At 37.2% G+C, this 17,046-nt stretch overlaps 1 protein-coding gene and 1 pseudogene across 1 annotated transcript; one reads left to right on the top strand and one right to left on the bottom strand.

Annotated features, from left to right (window-relative positions):
- Positions 1-292: 292 nt before the first annotated feature.
- On the bottom strand, positions 293-1,943 carry LOC117928400. The gene is made up of 4 exons (XM_034848289.1): positions 1,545-1,943; positions 1,150-1,398; positions 662-907; positions 293-502 (listed from the first exon to the last, which is right to left on the bottom strand). Exons 1-4 carry the CDS (start codon positions 1,941-1,943, stop codon positions 293-295), a joined length of 1,104 nt encoding a protein of 367 aa, XP_034704180.1.
- An 8,625-nt stretch (positions 1,944-10,568) lies between these two features.
- Positions 10,569-12,504, top strand: LOC117928399 (annotated as a pseudogene).
- The last annotated feature ends 4,542 nt before the right edge of the window (positions 12,505-17,046 follow it).

Genomic DNA, 17,046 nt, shown 5'->3' with positions numbered 1-17,046 from the left:
GAGCCAGGGCGATGAGGCTCTTAGCCACTAGATCATGTTGCAGCCCCTCACTTAGAAGCTCTATTATGTCTCTTTGGGGCTAGCTCGTCATGGATGCTAGTTCTGCCTTACGGATTAGGGCGTCAGCCACATGATTAGCACTTCCTAGCTTATACTCCAGCGTATAGTCGAACTCGGCCAGGAAGTCTTGCCACCTAGCTTGCTTAGGACTTAGCTTCTTTTGTGTTTGGAAGTAGCTAATGGCAACATTGTCGATCTTCACTATAAAGTGAGACCCTAGAAGATAGTGTCTCTAAGTACGCAAGCAATGGACGATGGCAGTCATCTCCTTTTCTTGAACCGTGTAGCGCCTCTCAATGTCATTTAGCTTGTGACTCTCGAAGACGAACAAATGCCTATCTTGCATAAGGACTCCCCCTATAGCGACGTCTGAGGCATCCGTGTGTACCTCAAAAACCTTGGTGTGGCTGGGTAATGCCAACACCAACTCCTTAGTCACAACCTTCTTTAGATCTTCAAAGGCTTGTTGGTACCTTTCATCCCATTCTCATGTCTTATTCTTCTTAAGAAGATTAGTGAGTGGAGTTGCCCTTGCCAAATAACTTTTGATGAACCGCTAGTAGTAATTAACTAAACCAAGGAAATATCTTAGTTGAGGTACCTTGGTTGGTGGATCCCATTCCTGGATGGCTTTCACTTTGCTATCATCCATCATCAGCTTGCCATATTTGATGCGATGCCCTAGGAAGCTCACTTCTTCCTTAGCAAATGAGCATTTCTCCTTCTTTACATATAGCTCATTCTGTATTAGGATCTTAAAGACCTTCCTCAAATTCTCTACATGCTTTTTCAAGGTGTTATTGTAGATGACTATGTCATCCAAGTATACCACCACGAACTTGTCTAACTAGGGTTGGGAGATCTTATTCATGAGAGTGTAAAACGTTGTTGGGGCATTGGTGAGGCCGAAGGGCATCACTAAGAACTCATATGAGCCATACCTGGTCACACATGTAGTCTTTGGCTCGTCCCCCTCCGCAATCCTTACTTGGTAGTAGCCTGACCTTAAGTCTAGCTTTGTGAAGTATCACGCCCTACCAAGTTGATCGAACAAGTGGCGATGAGCGAAATAGGGTACTTGTTCTTTACCGTTACTTTGTTGAATGCCTGATAGTCAATGCACATTCGTAAAGACCTATCATGCTTCTTCTTAAACAAGACTGGAGTGCCATAGGGAGCCTTGGATGGTTGGATGAACCCGGCGTCCAACAACTCCTTAAGTTGTCTCTTTAGCTCCTCCAGCTCGAGCAATGCCATTCTATATGGCCTCATAGTAGGGGGCTGAGCTCCTGGCTCCAACTCAATCTTATGATCCTTTTCTCTTCTAGGAGAGAGTCTCTTGGGCAATTTGGGAGGCAATCACATTCTTGAACTCATCAAAGACTCTCTCGATTTCCTTAAGCATGGGTTCTCCCAACCCATCATCTCTTTATTCCTTAAGGATGGCGAGGTAGGTTATATTTCCTCTTTAACCCCTTCTTTACTTGCATGGCCGATAACATAGGGGTCTTGGGCGAACCTTCGGTGACTGTAAGGACCATGCATGACTTCTCCTCCTTTAAGATAGCTATTGAGCATAAGAAGGGTAGTTGCACGGCCTTGACCTTCTGTAAGAAGTCCATTCCCAGTACCATCTTGAAGTCATCCATAGGTGCCACTGTGAAGTCGACCATTCCTTCCCATGAGCTGATGTGCATAGCCACCCCACAAGCTACTCCGTGTGATGGCTTGACAGCTGAATTAATTGCCTTAAGCCAACCTTCTTCCTTAGATGCTTGGAGCTCTAGCAGCTTTGCCTCATCCTTCGAGACAAAGTTATGAGTGGCACCAGTGTCTACCAGGGCTTTGGTGGCCTTCCCATTTACAAGGGTCTCTACATACATTAGCCCTTTGCTTAAAGGCGTCTTAGGCACCGACTTGGCCTTGAGAGCGTTTAGGTGTTGTAACGATCCCACATGAGTATCACCCTCCTTCTCATTTTCCTCTATCATAATATTTAGGGCTTTCCTCTTGGGGCAGTCCCGCGTCTAATGTGGCCCATCGCATAGGAAGCAATTAGTCCTGGGCGTGAACTCCTTTCTTTTGTCTTCGTCCTTACCCTCTTTGCCACTAGAAGTCTTACTCGATCATTCCTTAGGGGTGTACCCCATTGATCCCTTGTCTTCCCCACCTTTAGCATGCTTACCCTTGGACTATGGCTTGGGCTTGGAAGAGTCTCCCCTTTTATATTCCACCAAGGACTTTACTACTGCCATGGTCATCGCTAGGTTTGGACACCATGTCTCCTCAACTCTTGCTCGGCCCAGCTTTGCAAGTTGTCCAAGAAATTGAATAGTAGCTCATCCTCGGACATGTTAGGTATCTCAAGCATAAGCATAGAGAACTCTTTGACATACTCATGGATCGAGCCTATGTGCTTGAGACGTTTCATATTCTTTCTCGCTAGGTAAACCACATCCTCAAGGGTAGAATTGCCTCTTGATTTCTCGCTTAAAGGCATCCTATGTGTCTATGATGCACATCCCTTTTTCTATATCGACAAACATCTGACACCACTATAGATTAGCATTATCAATGAGGTAAAGGGTTGCGGTGCGTACCTTAGTGGCTTCATCCGTCAGTGCAATAACCTCAAAGTAGCGCTCCATGTGCCATAAGAAATTGTCCAATTCCTTGGCATCCTTCTTGCCACTGAACGTATGTGGCTTGGACACCTCCACTCTTGGCGCCTCATGAGTGGCCATGACTCGCGTTGATACGACAGTCTTATAAATGGTCAGCTCTTGTCGAACCTCCTGGTCTCGGGCATCCATGCACGTAACCAAGGCCTCTACCCTTGACTCTACACTAGCAAACATGCTCATGACCTTGTCTTGGAAGGACATGAACTCCTTGTGTGACACAGACTGAACTTGTGATCCTAGCACCCCCTCACGAAGGTCTTGGATCTGCTCCCTTAGATCCTTTAAGCCTTTCTCCATGCCTTGCTCGATCAAGTCCACTCCTTCCTAGGTGTCTGCCATGGCTAGCTCCACCTTGGCTAACCTTGCCTCCATGTTGGCTATGGCATCAAGAGATTTATCCTTCTTGCCCCTATCTTATGCAGTAGGCTCGATCTCCTTCACATGGGTTTGCTCGCTAGTCTCCTCAACATTGGAGCCCGACATGCCTCTTTTACTATGCCTGCTTCATAGCCACGCTCTGATACCACTTGTCACGGACTTAGTCTTTTCCTAAGCTCGTGAGACACTTAGACAAGTCAAGACACTTGATCTTGCAAAATTAGCCTTACTCCCAATGCTTAGCTTGTTAGGCTAAGATGCTCACGACTCAAAAGCTTTAGAAGATGTAATAGGCGACACTTAAATAATGAAAGCTTTTATTGCTCAAATGCAGCTTTACAAGTGTTTTTGGGGACTCACTTGCTTGGTGCCCTAGCCAAATGAGGTTTTTACCTATTTATAGGCATCAATGGAACTCTTTGGAACCTTGGAGGGTTCCTTACAAATCAAGAAGATTCTAGAACACCCTGCACCATTCTATGTACAAGTCTATGTACAAAAGACCTCTAGAATTCTCTAGAAAGCCTTGGACTCCTCTCATGTTTTCCACCATAGTGTAGAGATGTGTGGACTTCTCTAGGCATCTCTAGAACCTTCCACACTCTTCCCACTAATGGCTAAGTGTAGGAGTCTCCAGAAGCTTCTTGGGCTCTATATAAACCCATGGGGAGGCTCATTTGAAGCATCATATGACATTAAGCACCCTTTGCTTCACCAGTTTTGCAACTTCCTCTAGACTCTAGAGACCCACCGAAACGTATGGAACAATCAATAAAAGTGGTTGCTAGGAAGGGGAAACTTCACCAGTTTTGCAATTTCAGTCTCGCCTATTCTACCTATAGTGTTTCCTTTTTAAAAAGATGGTGTCCAACTTGGGAAGGGGAAATTTTAGTTAATGTAGGATGTTCACCATAAAGCTACCCAAATCAAACAATGTGTCCATAACACTCAACAAATCACCTAAAAGACAGATATCAACATCTAATTATCTAAACATTCCAAGTTTAGCAAGTTGACCCAAGAGAGTATGGTTGGTGCATGGGGTTGGGACTTTGCTGGGACTTGGTTGGGAAATGCTTCTACCATAGTTTGATAGGCCCAGAGCAATGCCCCAATTGCATGATCATATCTCTCAATCAAAGCACGATATGCTTAGTAGAACTCTTCAACCAATTTCACAAGCTTAGTATATTTCTTGTAGTACATCATCTGCCCTCCTTGTAAAAGAATCTACATCTTCCTGAGTAAGCTTGATCATTTGTTTAACTTTGGCATCCATATCTATGAGATTTTTCAAAAACTATTTGGAATTTTTAAGACCTATGTGGCTACCCCATCACCAAGAATATTTGTCTAGAAAAGGGACCCGACAAGATAGTTAGAGGTGTCCGATGGGCCGTGCTAGGCCGACACGACCTGATATTGACCAGGCCATTATGAGCCAACGTGCCGAGTTAGCACGACCCACTTAAAAATCGTGTCGGGTTGGGTCGGCCCATGCAAACCAAATAGTTGGCCCGACACGACCCATAAGCCCGAGGACTAATCATGTCATGTCATGCTGGGTCGTGTCGTGCCAGTGGCCAGTGACCCATGGGCCACTCACTTTGTTAAAAGTTTTAATTTAAACTTTTTAAGTAATTTTTTCTTAAGTTTTTTTCATTATTAAATAAAATTTCTTTTTGTTACTTTAAACATATCTAATAATTATATTTTTTATTTTTTATACACCTCTAATAATTATAATTTTTATTTTTTACATTTATATTTATCGAGTTTGTAATTGTTAAATTTATAAAAATGTTAGTTTTTAAAAAAAATAGTAAAAAAATTATAGTTCAATTTGTTTATTTTTTATCAAAATAACAATAAATTTAAAATAATGGAATATAAAAGGAAATGAAATATAAAAAAATATATCTTTTATTCAATATTTCAACAAATTATATGAAAAAATAAGGAGAAAAAAAATGTGAGAATTGCATGGTGGGCCGACACAGTGGGGCACAATGGGCTAGCGGGCTGTTTCTTTAAGCCCAGCACAGCCCGCTCATTTAGGTTGTGCTAGCCCATCCTGCTACAGTATTGGGTCATGCTGACCTGACCCGACCTTTTAGCGTGCCAAGCCACGGGCCAAAATGGGCGGCCCGGCCCAATGGACACCTCTAAGGCTAGCCATGATATCGAGTCAAGAACACCATCACAAACTATTCAAACCTTGGAAAAGTCCTAATACCAAAAGACACACTAAAGCTTTGTATATCCCATTCTTTGAACCTAATTGATGGATGTGAATGAGCAGTTTCTTCAATGAGTTATTCTCTGGAGCTCTCTTGGTGTCACCACAGTTAACTTGGCCAACTTGGTTTCATCATGTTTCCTACAACCTCCAGGAAAAATAGTCCAGATCACCAAATCTGGTTTCAATGGCATTTTATCCGTAACTCACTTGCCTAGACTTAGAGCATTATATGGCTGGAAAGGTGAATCAAATTGGGAGGCCTTGTTTGCTGATTGGAGCTTATCAAGCATGCCATGAACATATGATGATGAACTGCATTCACAGTCGAACAGTTCTCATTATTGAGGGCATTCTCTATGGAAGGAAGTTAATGCTCTACATTAAAAACTGGGCTATTCATGAAGTCACTCCACAAGTTCCTTTAAATCCTCTACCTCATGTAAGATAAGCTTGTTGAGTTATTCCGTTCCTCAATTTTTGGTGCAAGTAGATACAAAGCCATGCATAAATCCCATTTGGAAACAATTGGTTTGTTTGAATGTTTGGGAGGTCGTATTTTTGCATGGAGATGGTTGGAGTTGTGGCAGTTTGGTGATCATTAGAGACATGCCCATATTGTTCCATCTTATGCACCAGCAGAGAGCATATCATTACCAACAACAAATGCACAAATTTGCCCAATGGGTTTGCTGAGAGTGTGTCGTGCCTTAACAACGTTTGGTATACATACAAAGAACCATGAATCTTTACTAATCATATAACCAACTTCTTCGCCAAGATTAACCACATTAGTACACTGCCTAGATTAAGAGTTCCAAGTCCTCAATCTCATCTTTGCTCCTAGTATATAGCTTATCAGGCCCGAAATAGCAAAACAATCCTACAACATAACCTTATGGTACCCTTCAAGCTATGTCAAACGCGAGAGACAATCACCAATATTCTAAGAATGCAAAAAACTTACATTTATCCTCACAAACATCGTTGAAATCTTCTGGTATTATTTCACCCAGTCCCATAAACACCTTTGTTCCACAAACACTCAAAACCTCGCAATGCTTTATATTTATTATGCCCAGCTTTCCATAGGTAAACACTAGAAAAAGGGAAAAAGAAAAAACAACAAGAAAATAGAGTACAAGTAAAAGAAGCAAAATGAACCAACTATAACCACACATTTCATGTTTTCATCAGTAGGGAAAGAATGGGTGAATGAAACAGGAATAGAAACATGATTCTCATACCTCTCACAATAAAACTGAACAATATTCAGGATATATCTCAAAGAAAAACAAAGATGCATACACAAATATAACAAGATCTAGCCTACACTACAAGAAAAAAGCCTTTCGTTGACAGTTTTTCACCATCAAGGTAGGGTATATCTGTCAAGGTATGTTACTATTTATATATGTCATCTATGCCAGTGTCAAGAAAAGTTTAAATCTATCTTGACATTTACATATGTCAAGGTTGTTTCTATTTCTACCAATGATCAAATCTTTGTTACTATGACATATGTCAATGTTTCTTTCACTTTTGTCAAGGTTGGATTCAACATATGTCAAGATTTTTTCCAAACTCCAAATCCAATCTCCACTGTTAGAATGAAGATCAATGCGTCCTAAATGTGCTCCTAAAATTGCAACTCAATCGGACCACGAATTGACCTCGATCAAAGCTAATGATCAAAACAGTTCGGAGAGAAAAGCCCACCAAAACAAAGGTTTTATTTTTGGCTGAAAGATGACTTTCCAAAACTCTAAATCCGATCTTCACCGTTCGAATTGAAGATTAATGAGTTGTGAACCTCTCCTCCAAATTTCAGCTCGATCAGACCATGGACAAAGTGGCATCGTACCTTTGATGAAATCTGGGCATGATGTAAAAAACCTACGTTTTTCTCTCTTCTCCTCTTTCTCTCTAATGACTTTCTGAAACTCCAAATCCAATCTCCACCGTTCATATTGAAGATATATGAGCCACGAACCTCTCCTCCAAATTTCAACTCGATTTGACCACGGACGAAGCGGGATCGGACATTTGATGAAATCTGGGTATGATGAGAAAAACCTGCGTTTTTCTCTCTTCTCCTCTTTCTTTCTAATGACTTTCCAAAACTCCAAATCCGATCCTCACCGTTCAGATTGAAGATGAATGAGTCATGAAACTTTCCTCCAAATTTTAGCTCGATCGGACCACGGACGAAGTGGGATCAGACCTTTGATGAAATCTGGGCAAGATGAAAAAAAACCTGCATTTTTCTCTTCTCTTCTTTCTCTCTAAGAACGGTGGCTCTCTCCCTTCTTTCTTGTCTTCCAAAAGTTAGGGTTTTCAATGGAGAGTGAAAATTTAGGGTTTTCAGTAAAGAAAATGGTAAAGGCTTGTTGAAGTATGAAATATGTCTTTCCGTCCCTTCCTTTCTCTTTTTATAGGACTTTATAACAAATTCCAAAATACCACGCATGTCCTTTTTCAATAAATTAAAAATAGTATTCTTTATTTCATCTTCCAATAATAATTTTTATATATTAAACTCATAATGAAAATTGATATTAACATTACTAAAAAAATTTATTAAATATTAACTTCCTTAATCAAAATTGATTGTTGTCACTTCAATTTATAATACTTAGTAAGTAAATTAGATATACACATATCAAACAAATTATTATCATTATTGCTTTTATTTAAGTACCTTGAATACATTGACTTATAAATTATCTGTCAAGATTTTATTATATAAGTCATGAAAGAATTCAACAAATTTTATATATGTCATTATTGGTTTAAACAAGTTGTATATGTCATAGTTGTTCATTAAAATAAGCAACATTGACACATATCACCTTAAGTCAAGATAATATATGTCAACAATGACCTTTTTTCTTGTAGTGCTATCAACTGCTTAAAATGCAACAAGCAATGAATGGACATATGATATTCACACCCAAATCATCAAATAACACTCAAGATCAACAATCAAAGATGAAGAAAATGGTGAAATGTACAGTGGACATCCTAGGTTTCTCAAAGTTTGGTTAGCTTCTCATACTTTCTTTTACTCTAAAACTAGTAAGACTCCAACTTCTTTCCTCTTCCATGTCCTCCGTTATGGTTCTCTTCTGTTCATCTCACTTTCCTCTTCCTCATCTCTCACTCTCTCTATCTAAGCTTAGCTCACCATCTCTCTATACTCTCATTTATCTCAAAAATGGCTTTTCTCATAGCCTCCTCAATCCTCTCTGTTCTCTTCAGACACTCTCTATAGGCCCCTTGTTTATGTTCTCACTCATCTTCTCTCAAAATAAGAATCCCCATCTCCTTCCTCAATTCTGTTTCTTGCACACCCAAAATGCTTAGTTTGCCTTCATTTTCTCTAATTCTCATTTTTCTTTGTTCCCTTCTCTGCTAACCTCCTCTTGAATACTCCTCTCCAAAACCTAACAAAAATTCCCCCATATTGAATATTGACTCCTCTAAGTCACTTTATTTAAAACCCCCAGGAAATTAGTAAACCCATGACCCTCTCTTTTCTCACCATCTTCCCCTAAAAAAAATTGAATCATTTCCCATTATAGACCCTCCATTTTGTCCTACTAGCACATGTCCTATTACATGTTTGTTTGGTACTTTACAATAATTCTCTGGCGACCCATTAGACACCACTTGGGAGACTTTGGTTGAGGGACTCATCTGACCCCATTGTGATTCTAGGCAGCCTTAATTTAGACTTAGGTTTTTTTCTTCCTTGTTAGGCTTATTTAGATACACTTGGCCTATTGGACACCACTTTAGGCCCACTTAGGTACCCTAGGTCCATTCTATCCCACTTAAGTCGTCTTTCAAGTAATTTTTAATGTTTTCACGGCTGGTATGGATTGCATTTTTGTGTGGTTTGCATGGTTGCATGACATTCTTACATGGCTTACGTGACACTTGATTTTTTATTATTATTTATTTATTTTATTTATTATTTATTATTTTCTTTTTTATTATTATTATTATTTTTTATCATTTTCTAAAACACCACTTTTATTCATTTATTTAATCTAATAATTTTGTGCTTTTGTGGGGAACCAAACCAATTGGGAAAAGAAGAAAGTCCATGGGCATGAGATGACACTAAGGATGTCATTTTTAAGATGGTAAGAGTACTAAATTTGATTAGCATGTGAAAATGAAGGTTTTTGGAAGATACCAAATTGTGCTTTGACTTGAAAAGGTGTAGGATTTAGTTTTGGTGCTCTTTTGGTAAGGCTTACAGAAGGCATGTGAAAAAAAAGTTTTTCTGAATTGGAAGAAGTTCCCAATGGAGGAGTCCATGAGAGAGGAAGGACATCGAGTTACCATTCTTGATATGGCAGAATGGCAAAGTGAGTGAGAATGAGCAAGGAAAATGGAGAGTTATGGTGATTCTTCCAGGATTTTTTTAGGGAAGAGTTTTCTGGGTGAGTGGATTCAATCAGAAACATGGGAGGATTTTATAAGAAATGGCACTAAGTCTTGAAAAAGGATTAGGAGAGACTTTTGGAGAGAAATCAACTGTTGGAAATCGAGACACTACAGGTGGCACCATGGAGATGGTAGATTGTATCCTTCAAGAAAAACCTCCATACATGCTGCCATGTAGAGGACCTACAAAAATAAAATGAAATTGAGAGGCATTAGTAGATTGATATGACAACGCACATTGTCTTTTAGGGAAGGAATGAAGGTTGGTCAAATGAAGGATTTGGAGCACATTTTGGGATGAAGTTGGGTGCCCATTCTGGAGGATTTTGAGCAAGTTTCTATGGAATTCTGGGGACTGATATTTGAATGACAAAGAGGTCATGGATAAGGAAGGTTAAACATTTTCTGGAAGAAATGATGATTCAGCGTTTTAGAGGTAATGAATGAATGGAGACATTTGGAGGGATATAGGGAGCGTTCTGATCCCGCGACGAGGAGAGTTTTGGGAGCAGCATGGAAGGGACTTCTCTCTATCAAGAGACAATTTTTTTTTTAAGAAAACGAGAGGAGCATTCAGTGGGAAAGGGAATGATTATTGACGACGAATTTTGGAGGATCAATGGAGGGTGTTGAGGCATGTTTGAAGTGTTACACTGATCCATCATTCTTTAAAGCAGAATCAGAATTCTCTAGGGCTGTGAAGTTACAGGTTCAAAGGGAAAAGAAAATCCGCAAAGGAAGAAGAAACGATGGCGAACAAGTTGATCAATGAGATGGGTTTCTCCATATCAATAGCCAACATCTTCGCTGCTCACAACATCACTACTGCCAAGGAAGCATTATCTCTAATCAAATCCGAATTGATGGAGTTATTGGATGTGGGTATGGCGCGAGTAACATTGGCAGTGGCACATATCAGCGAAATCATCTCTCCACCAACGCAAACTGCCTTGTCACTGATCGAGTAGAGGGTTCAGAATGAGTATAAGGCTGGCCATCTTCCCACACGCCTCAAAGGGTTGGACGAGGCTTTATGGGGTGGAATCCCATTTGGTGTTCTTACTGAGTTGGTTGGTTCTCTCGAAATTGGCAAAACCCAATTTTGCCTTAAACTCTCATTATTGGCTTCTCTGTCTGCAAGTTATGGAGGCTTAGATGGTCGTGTACTATATATTGATGTCGAATCCAATTTTAGTTCAAGAAGAATGATAGAAATTGGATCAAAGAGTTTCCGAGCAATATTACATGTGGAAGGAATGTAATATATATTGATTCCGAATCCAAGTTTAATTCAAGAAGAATGATAGAAATTAGATCAAAGAGTTTCCGAGAAATATTCCATGTGGAAGGAATGGCAAAGGAGATGATGCTAATGGAAAATCCAGATTATCCAACAAGGACTAGCCATTGTAATTTCACACTGCAACTGCAAAGTCAGTGTATCTATGGATTGTCAAGCCCAATATTGTTGTCAAGTCAAACGAGATGTTCCTTCCTGGTAGAATGGTATTTATTTTTAACATGGAGGGTGGATTTTCTAGTGACATTCTACATAGAAGTAAAGCTGACTATCCAGTGCCGGAGAAAATGGTTACTATTAGTGTTGATGGTTCTGTGCTGGACTGAATTGCTAAAATCATGTCATATTTTCGCCTGGGATCATCTGGGAAGGTTCTCAAGAAGAAGAAGAATGAGAGAGATGTCAAAGGAAATATATCAATTGTTGGTAATGAATTTGATGAAAAGAAGAAGCCATCAAAGCTTGATGGTGGAATGTCAAAGAATCAAACTGAAAGGGAAAGCCTGTCACCACCTTTATCCTCGAGGAAAAATTATTTTGATTCAAGAGAGAAACATGGTCCGTCTGTTGCTAGATCTGAACAATATGGCATATTTGTTGGGGATGGTGTTGAATATGATATTCCCAGTAAAGACATGAGTCAAAGCCCTATCTCAGAGGACATGGAGGAGTTTCCTCGAAACAAAGAAAGAATTTCCTATCTCAGTGAACCTGCTTATGGTCCAGTTCCGCCCTTTGAGCCTCAGGAATGGCAATAAACGAATGGATATAATGCTATGCAAACACAAGCATTGGTTTTTGGCTACCAGGGAGACTGGGAAGAATACCAATATACTGAGCAAATGGCTTATCCTGAACAATATCTCCAGCAGAATATGCAAACATATGATGTGCAGGCAAGTATGGGCATTCCTCGGGATCCACGCTTCATGACTCAAGAAGAGAATGATCGGGGTTTGGGGTCTGTGTTCAAGTGGGATGATCAAAGGTTGTAGCAACTGAGGGAGAAAGATGCTCGAGAGAAGGATCCCAACTTCATATCAGAGAGTTACTCTGAATGTTATCCTGGGTATCAGAAGTACAACCGTGAGGTTATGGACAGTGATGATGAAGATGACTTGTCAAAAATGGACATGGGTGGACGAGCTAAGTGTCGTCTACATCGGTGGGACTTTGAAACATAGGGGGAATGGACAACATATAACGAGCAAAAGGAAGCAATGCCAAAAGTTGCATTCCAGTTTGGTGTGAAGATGCAAGATGGTAGAAATACGGGAAAGCAAAGGCCATGTAGAGATTTTTTTTTTCTAAAGATTAAAGGCAAGCTACTACTTCGTCTTAACAGAGGAGGCTGCCACTTCGTCTTCGAAAAGGAAGGATCCTGATTTTTGAAGATACATGACGCATAGACCAGATCAAAACGGGCACATACAACCAGTCCACATGTCGTTAGGAAAGATAAGTTAAATCTTATATATTTTAGTGTTGATTCATTGCTTTGGATTAAAAAATTAGGATTTTGTTTAGTGTAATTTCGATTCATTTTTTTGGGTTAAAAAGTTGGCATTTGATTTACCTTGGTTTCGTTTCATTGTTTTACATTAAAATTTTAGAATCTTGTTTAGTTTTGATTCTTTGTTTTAGTTTAAAAATTAGAGATTTGCTTAGATTGGCTTTGATAGTTTTGATTCTTTGTTTTAGTTTTAAAAGTCGGAATTTTGTTTAGTTTATATGTTTTCATAATTTTAGTTTATTAATATAATGGATTCCATGTGATAAAGATCATGTTTTAATTTTTGTTTTGACTAAGTTTTGATCCATCTTATGTTAGTTCTTGATTGCTCATCTCAGTATGTGCTTGATTGATCCTTGTTAATTCTTCATTAATATCTTGTTAGTTTTATCTTATCTAAAGTCATTTAGTCTATTCCTTTGTTGATTGTTTGTTAAATTTGACTTTTAGAGGTCCTTAGAAAATAATGAAGATTGACCTCCACTCTCACCAGTTTAGTTTGCTTGGTTGTCAAAATTTTCACATTGTGATTTTGTTTTCTTTTGTTTTGCTTGGTATTTTGTTTCTTATGTTTTGTTGCCTTCAAATTAATTTCTTTAATTTCAAAATAAAATAATTTTCTCAAAAGATCCCTTGGAAAATCTATTTTAAAAAATTCATTTAGAGTCCTTAGAATCAAAATCTCATTTTCTTAAATAATATTCAACCATGTTTTGATCGGTTCCATCTTCCTCAGTTTTCAATAAAAACTACGGTTTTGAGTAAGACATGAATCCAAGCTTGTGGTTTCAAATAAATGGGATAATTCTAGGCTAGATTTGTGTATATCAATTGGGGAATTGGTGAAACCCCTACATAAAATCATTTTTTCAAAACTCATCTTTGTTGCCACCTTTGCTACTTGTTGTAATCATATCTATCTTTATTTTTAGGATTATACAAGATATATGTGATAATTGATGATTGCGTATACTCTTGATCATTTTTGCTGTGTTGTTTAAATACCAAACAGGTTAGGATTCTTTCCTTTACTAATCATTATTATATCTTTGATCTAACCCCCATGTCTTATGGAAGCGCATAATAAGCTATCTATGCTATCCATGTATGCCTCTATCACCCACCTTCTAAATTATGTGAATATGCTTGTCATTGTGAACTGTGTTTATGTTTGATATTGCCTGGATGTCTTGATACTCGTTTCATTATTCGATTATTTTTTATAAAGCATATGCTGAGTGATATACTATTTGAACTAACTTTGATGTTTCTGTGATAGTGCTTGAGAAGCAGTCCAAGTACATATCCCAAATCTTTTTTATGATTATGATTGAATTTCTTGTTTGGCATGCTATTTTTGAAATCATCTAGCCTACCTATGTATCTATAATCAACTAATTAATTGTCACATTTCCCTCAACTTAGTCAATAGAGACCTTTGTAGGGCTTAAAGGGGTGCTGCCTTTTAGAGGTACATTCCCAATAGGTAACCTAATCCCCGAACCTAAACTCGGGTTTCAAAGACACATTTTTCCCAAAACTATGGAGTCAATTTTTTTGGGTTTTCTTTCTTGTTTTATTTTCCCTTTTAAAATAAAATAAAATAATTGGCGACTTCGACTTTTCCAAAACCAATTTTTTCACCAATAAAAACGAGTCTCACCGATGAGTGAGGACGCACATGAAAAACGCGGGTCCACACCCATTTTCACTTTTTTCTTTCCTCTCTATAAAACCTTTTCTTTTCTTCCTCAGCCCTCTTTCCCCAACGGCCAATAGAATCCCACTCTAAAGAAACGACCTCTCAAAAAGTCCCTCCATGTGTCGTCGTGCCAATGGTCTTCATTTCTTTCTTCCTAACTAACCCAAAAAGGAAAAAAAAAAAACCACCATTGTAGAATATTCTTCTAGTTGTTGGTCTCTCACTCCCCTTTATAAAGAAGATCTCTACTATCCGGTCCAAAAAGAGAATTTTGGAGAACACTCTCTAACTCTTGGTCGCTCGCTCTTATGCCTTTGCCTTGTGATGAACTCTGAGTCTCTATTTATAGGAAAAAATGTTGGACTTGAAATCGTTTGAAATTTGTGTACTTGAAAATTTTGAAATCCATCATAAAGTGTTGGGATAGTTGGAACTCTAATTAAACCAATTTCTTCTGATGTGCATGAAGTCTTATGGCAGTAGGAGACAACGCCTTTAGGTAGGAAATGAAATTTTCTTTTCCTACATTGGTTTTTACTATTAGTCACTATTTGAATAGTACCTAATATGATTTTTTTTTTCAATGAAGTTTTTTATTTTTTATTTATTTTTTACTAAATAAATACAATGAGACAAAAGTAAAAAGATATAGATATACAAAAGATTCTTAATATCTTTTCAACTAAGCATTTCCAAGAGATATTTTTTTAAAACTTTTTGAGCTTTTTTTTTTTATGACGTTATCATTTTTATATTTATCAACAAGATAAAAAAATTAGGTTTGGAATAGAAGAGGAACTTCTAGAAAGGCATTTTCAGATATGATTTTTTTAATACTATCCTCGGTGATGAGATTATAGTTAGAAGAACTATAAATCTCATAATCAAGGTCTCTTGCAATCATTTTTTACCTTCAATGTCGAATTTGTTTTTTAAGGCTAACTTTAGTACAGGGCCAAGGGTCCTCTATACCAAACAATTGATGTTTTATATGATTGGATTTGAGAAGGATTAGGTGTTGGGTTGGATAGACTCCTCCATCATTCAATCATTCATGAGGCTTACTTTATATAATGAGTTCGACTGATTTGAATTCTTGTTTGAAGACATTTAATATACAAACTACTAATTTCTTTCCAAATCCATCAGTTTGCTTAGGATTGGAGAAAATTAGTTGATAAAGTAACCCATAATCCATGAGGAGAGTAAGGGTTAGTTCTACTGACTCATTATTTAATTTGATAACTATGGGCCTATATCTGTCTAAGTCAATATTAGCCTTGCAAATACTATAAATAAGAGCACACTTACAGTCATGCCTTTCTAATGGAATTTCTCTACATAAGGGATCAAGCTTTGGACATTCAATATTGGTGTTGCCATAATGAGTATGTCAAATGAAACTCATCCCTTGAATAGTAACTCCAAAAGTGCTACAATCAACAAGAAATTGCATTATATGTTCTTACTTAGCTTCTCTTGTAACTTGAGTCTTTTGACTTATTATCTGTCTAAGGTCTTGGGGGAGATTTAAATTCTTTTGTTTAAAAAATGAAATCTTGATTTTTGGAATTCTAGGTTTTCATCAAAAAGTTTTGGAGATTTATTTAGAAGAGATTTTGAAAATGTAGCTTTTGACTCCTTGGGAATTTTCTTATAATTGAAACTTTCAAAGTCTGTATCCATTGGGAGGCAATGCATATCAAAACTTGAAGGGTTAGAAAAACTGTCTAAGTTATCATTTATCTATTTAAAATAAAAAAGCAACTTCAAAATATTCTTTTACTCAAGAATTTATTTTTGCAAGACCTTCTACTTCAAATACGAATTTAAATAGTGTCGATTTTACTCTAAAAATATGAATTTTTTTTAATCTATTAAAAATTTCATCCATTGAGTATTATGCAGGTCTGATTTCTTAAGTTTTATTTGGATTTTCTGTGAGAATTAAATTTTTTAAGTTTTGTAAATAATTTCTTTGTATTTCCTCATCATTTATTTTGTCTATAACATAAAAAAAAATACTTGTTTATCTACTTTTGAAGATATTATATTTATTGTTTTGATTTTTTTTTCTTTATTTTCTATTTTTTTCTATCTTTGATGTTGATGTTGATGTTTCCTCTACCTCTCCCAGGGTAAAAGGAAACAAAATTTTATTAAATTTTGTTTCACTTTACTCTTCTTTTGATTCTTCGTGGTTTAAGTTTCTTGATTATGCTTGATTTAAGTTTTGTTGATCTAATAATAATTTTTTATTATGTGGAGAATTTTCTATTGCTTTTCCTGAGGTTAATGTTGTAATTCTTTTAAGGGGTTTCCTAAATTTGAAAAACCAATGGAAAAAAGGAATTGTCATTCTAACTTGTTGCATATATTTTTCGTATTCTTTTCTTAAAGAATTTCTAACTTGATGAGGAAGTTGTTTAAAATAATTTCTTTTAGCATTATTATAAGGAGAAAAATAATCTAATTTAATACATTCTACATCAACAACAAAATGATTTCTTTTAATGTATCTTCTTCTGATGATATTTATGTTTAAATGAGGATTATCAGAATGAGGGAAAATAGTTGATTCAGACACTTCTTCAAAAAGAGGAATGTTTAAGCAAAACTTGACACATTTTAAAAAAAAAATTAGTTGATTTTGAATTTGAATCATTTCTTCATCTAATTTTGAATTATTAAATTATATGTGATGACTATATA

The sequence above is a fragment of the Vitis riparia genome, chromosome 13 (assembly GCF_004353265.1).
Source record: "Vitis riparia cultivar Riparia Gloire de Montpellier isolate 1030 chromosome 13, EGFV_Vit.rip_1.0, whole genome shotgun sequence".
NCBI classification, from domain to species: Eukaryota; Viridiplantae; Streptophyta; class Magnoliopsida; order Vitales; family Vitaceae; genus Vitis; species Vitis riparia.
The sequence above is the reverse complement of the archived record's forward strand: the minus strand, read 5'-3'. Positions and strand labels throughout refer to the sequence as shown.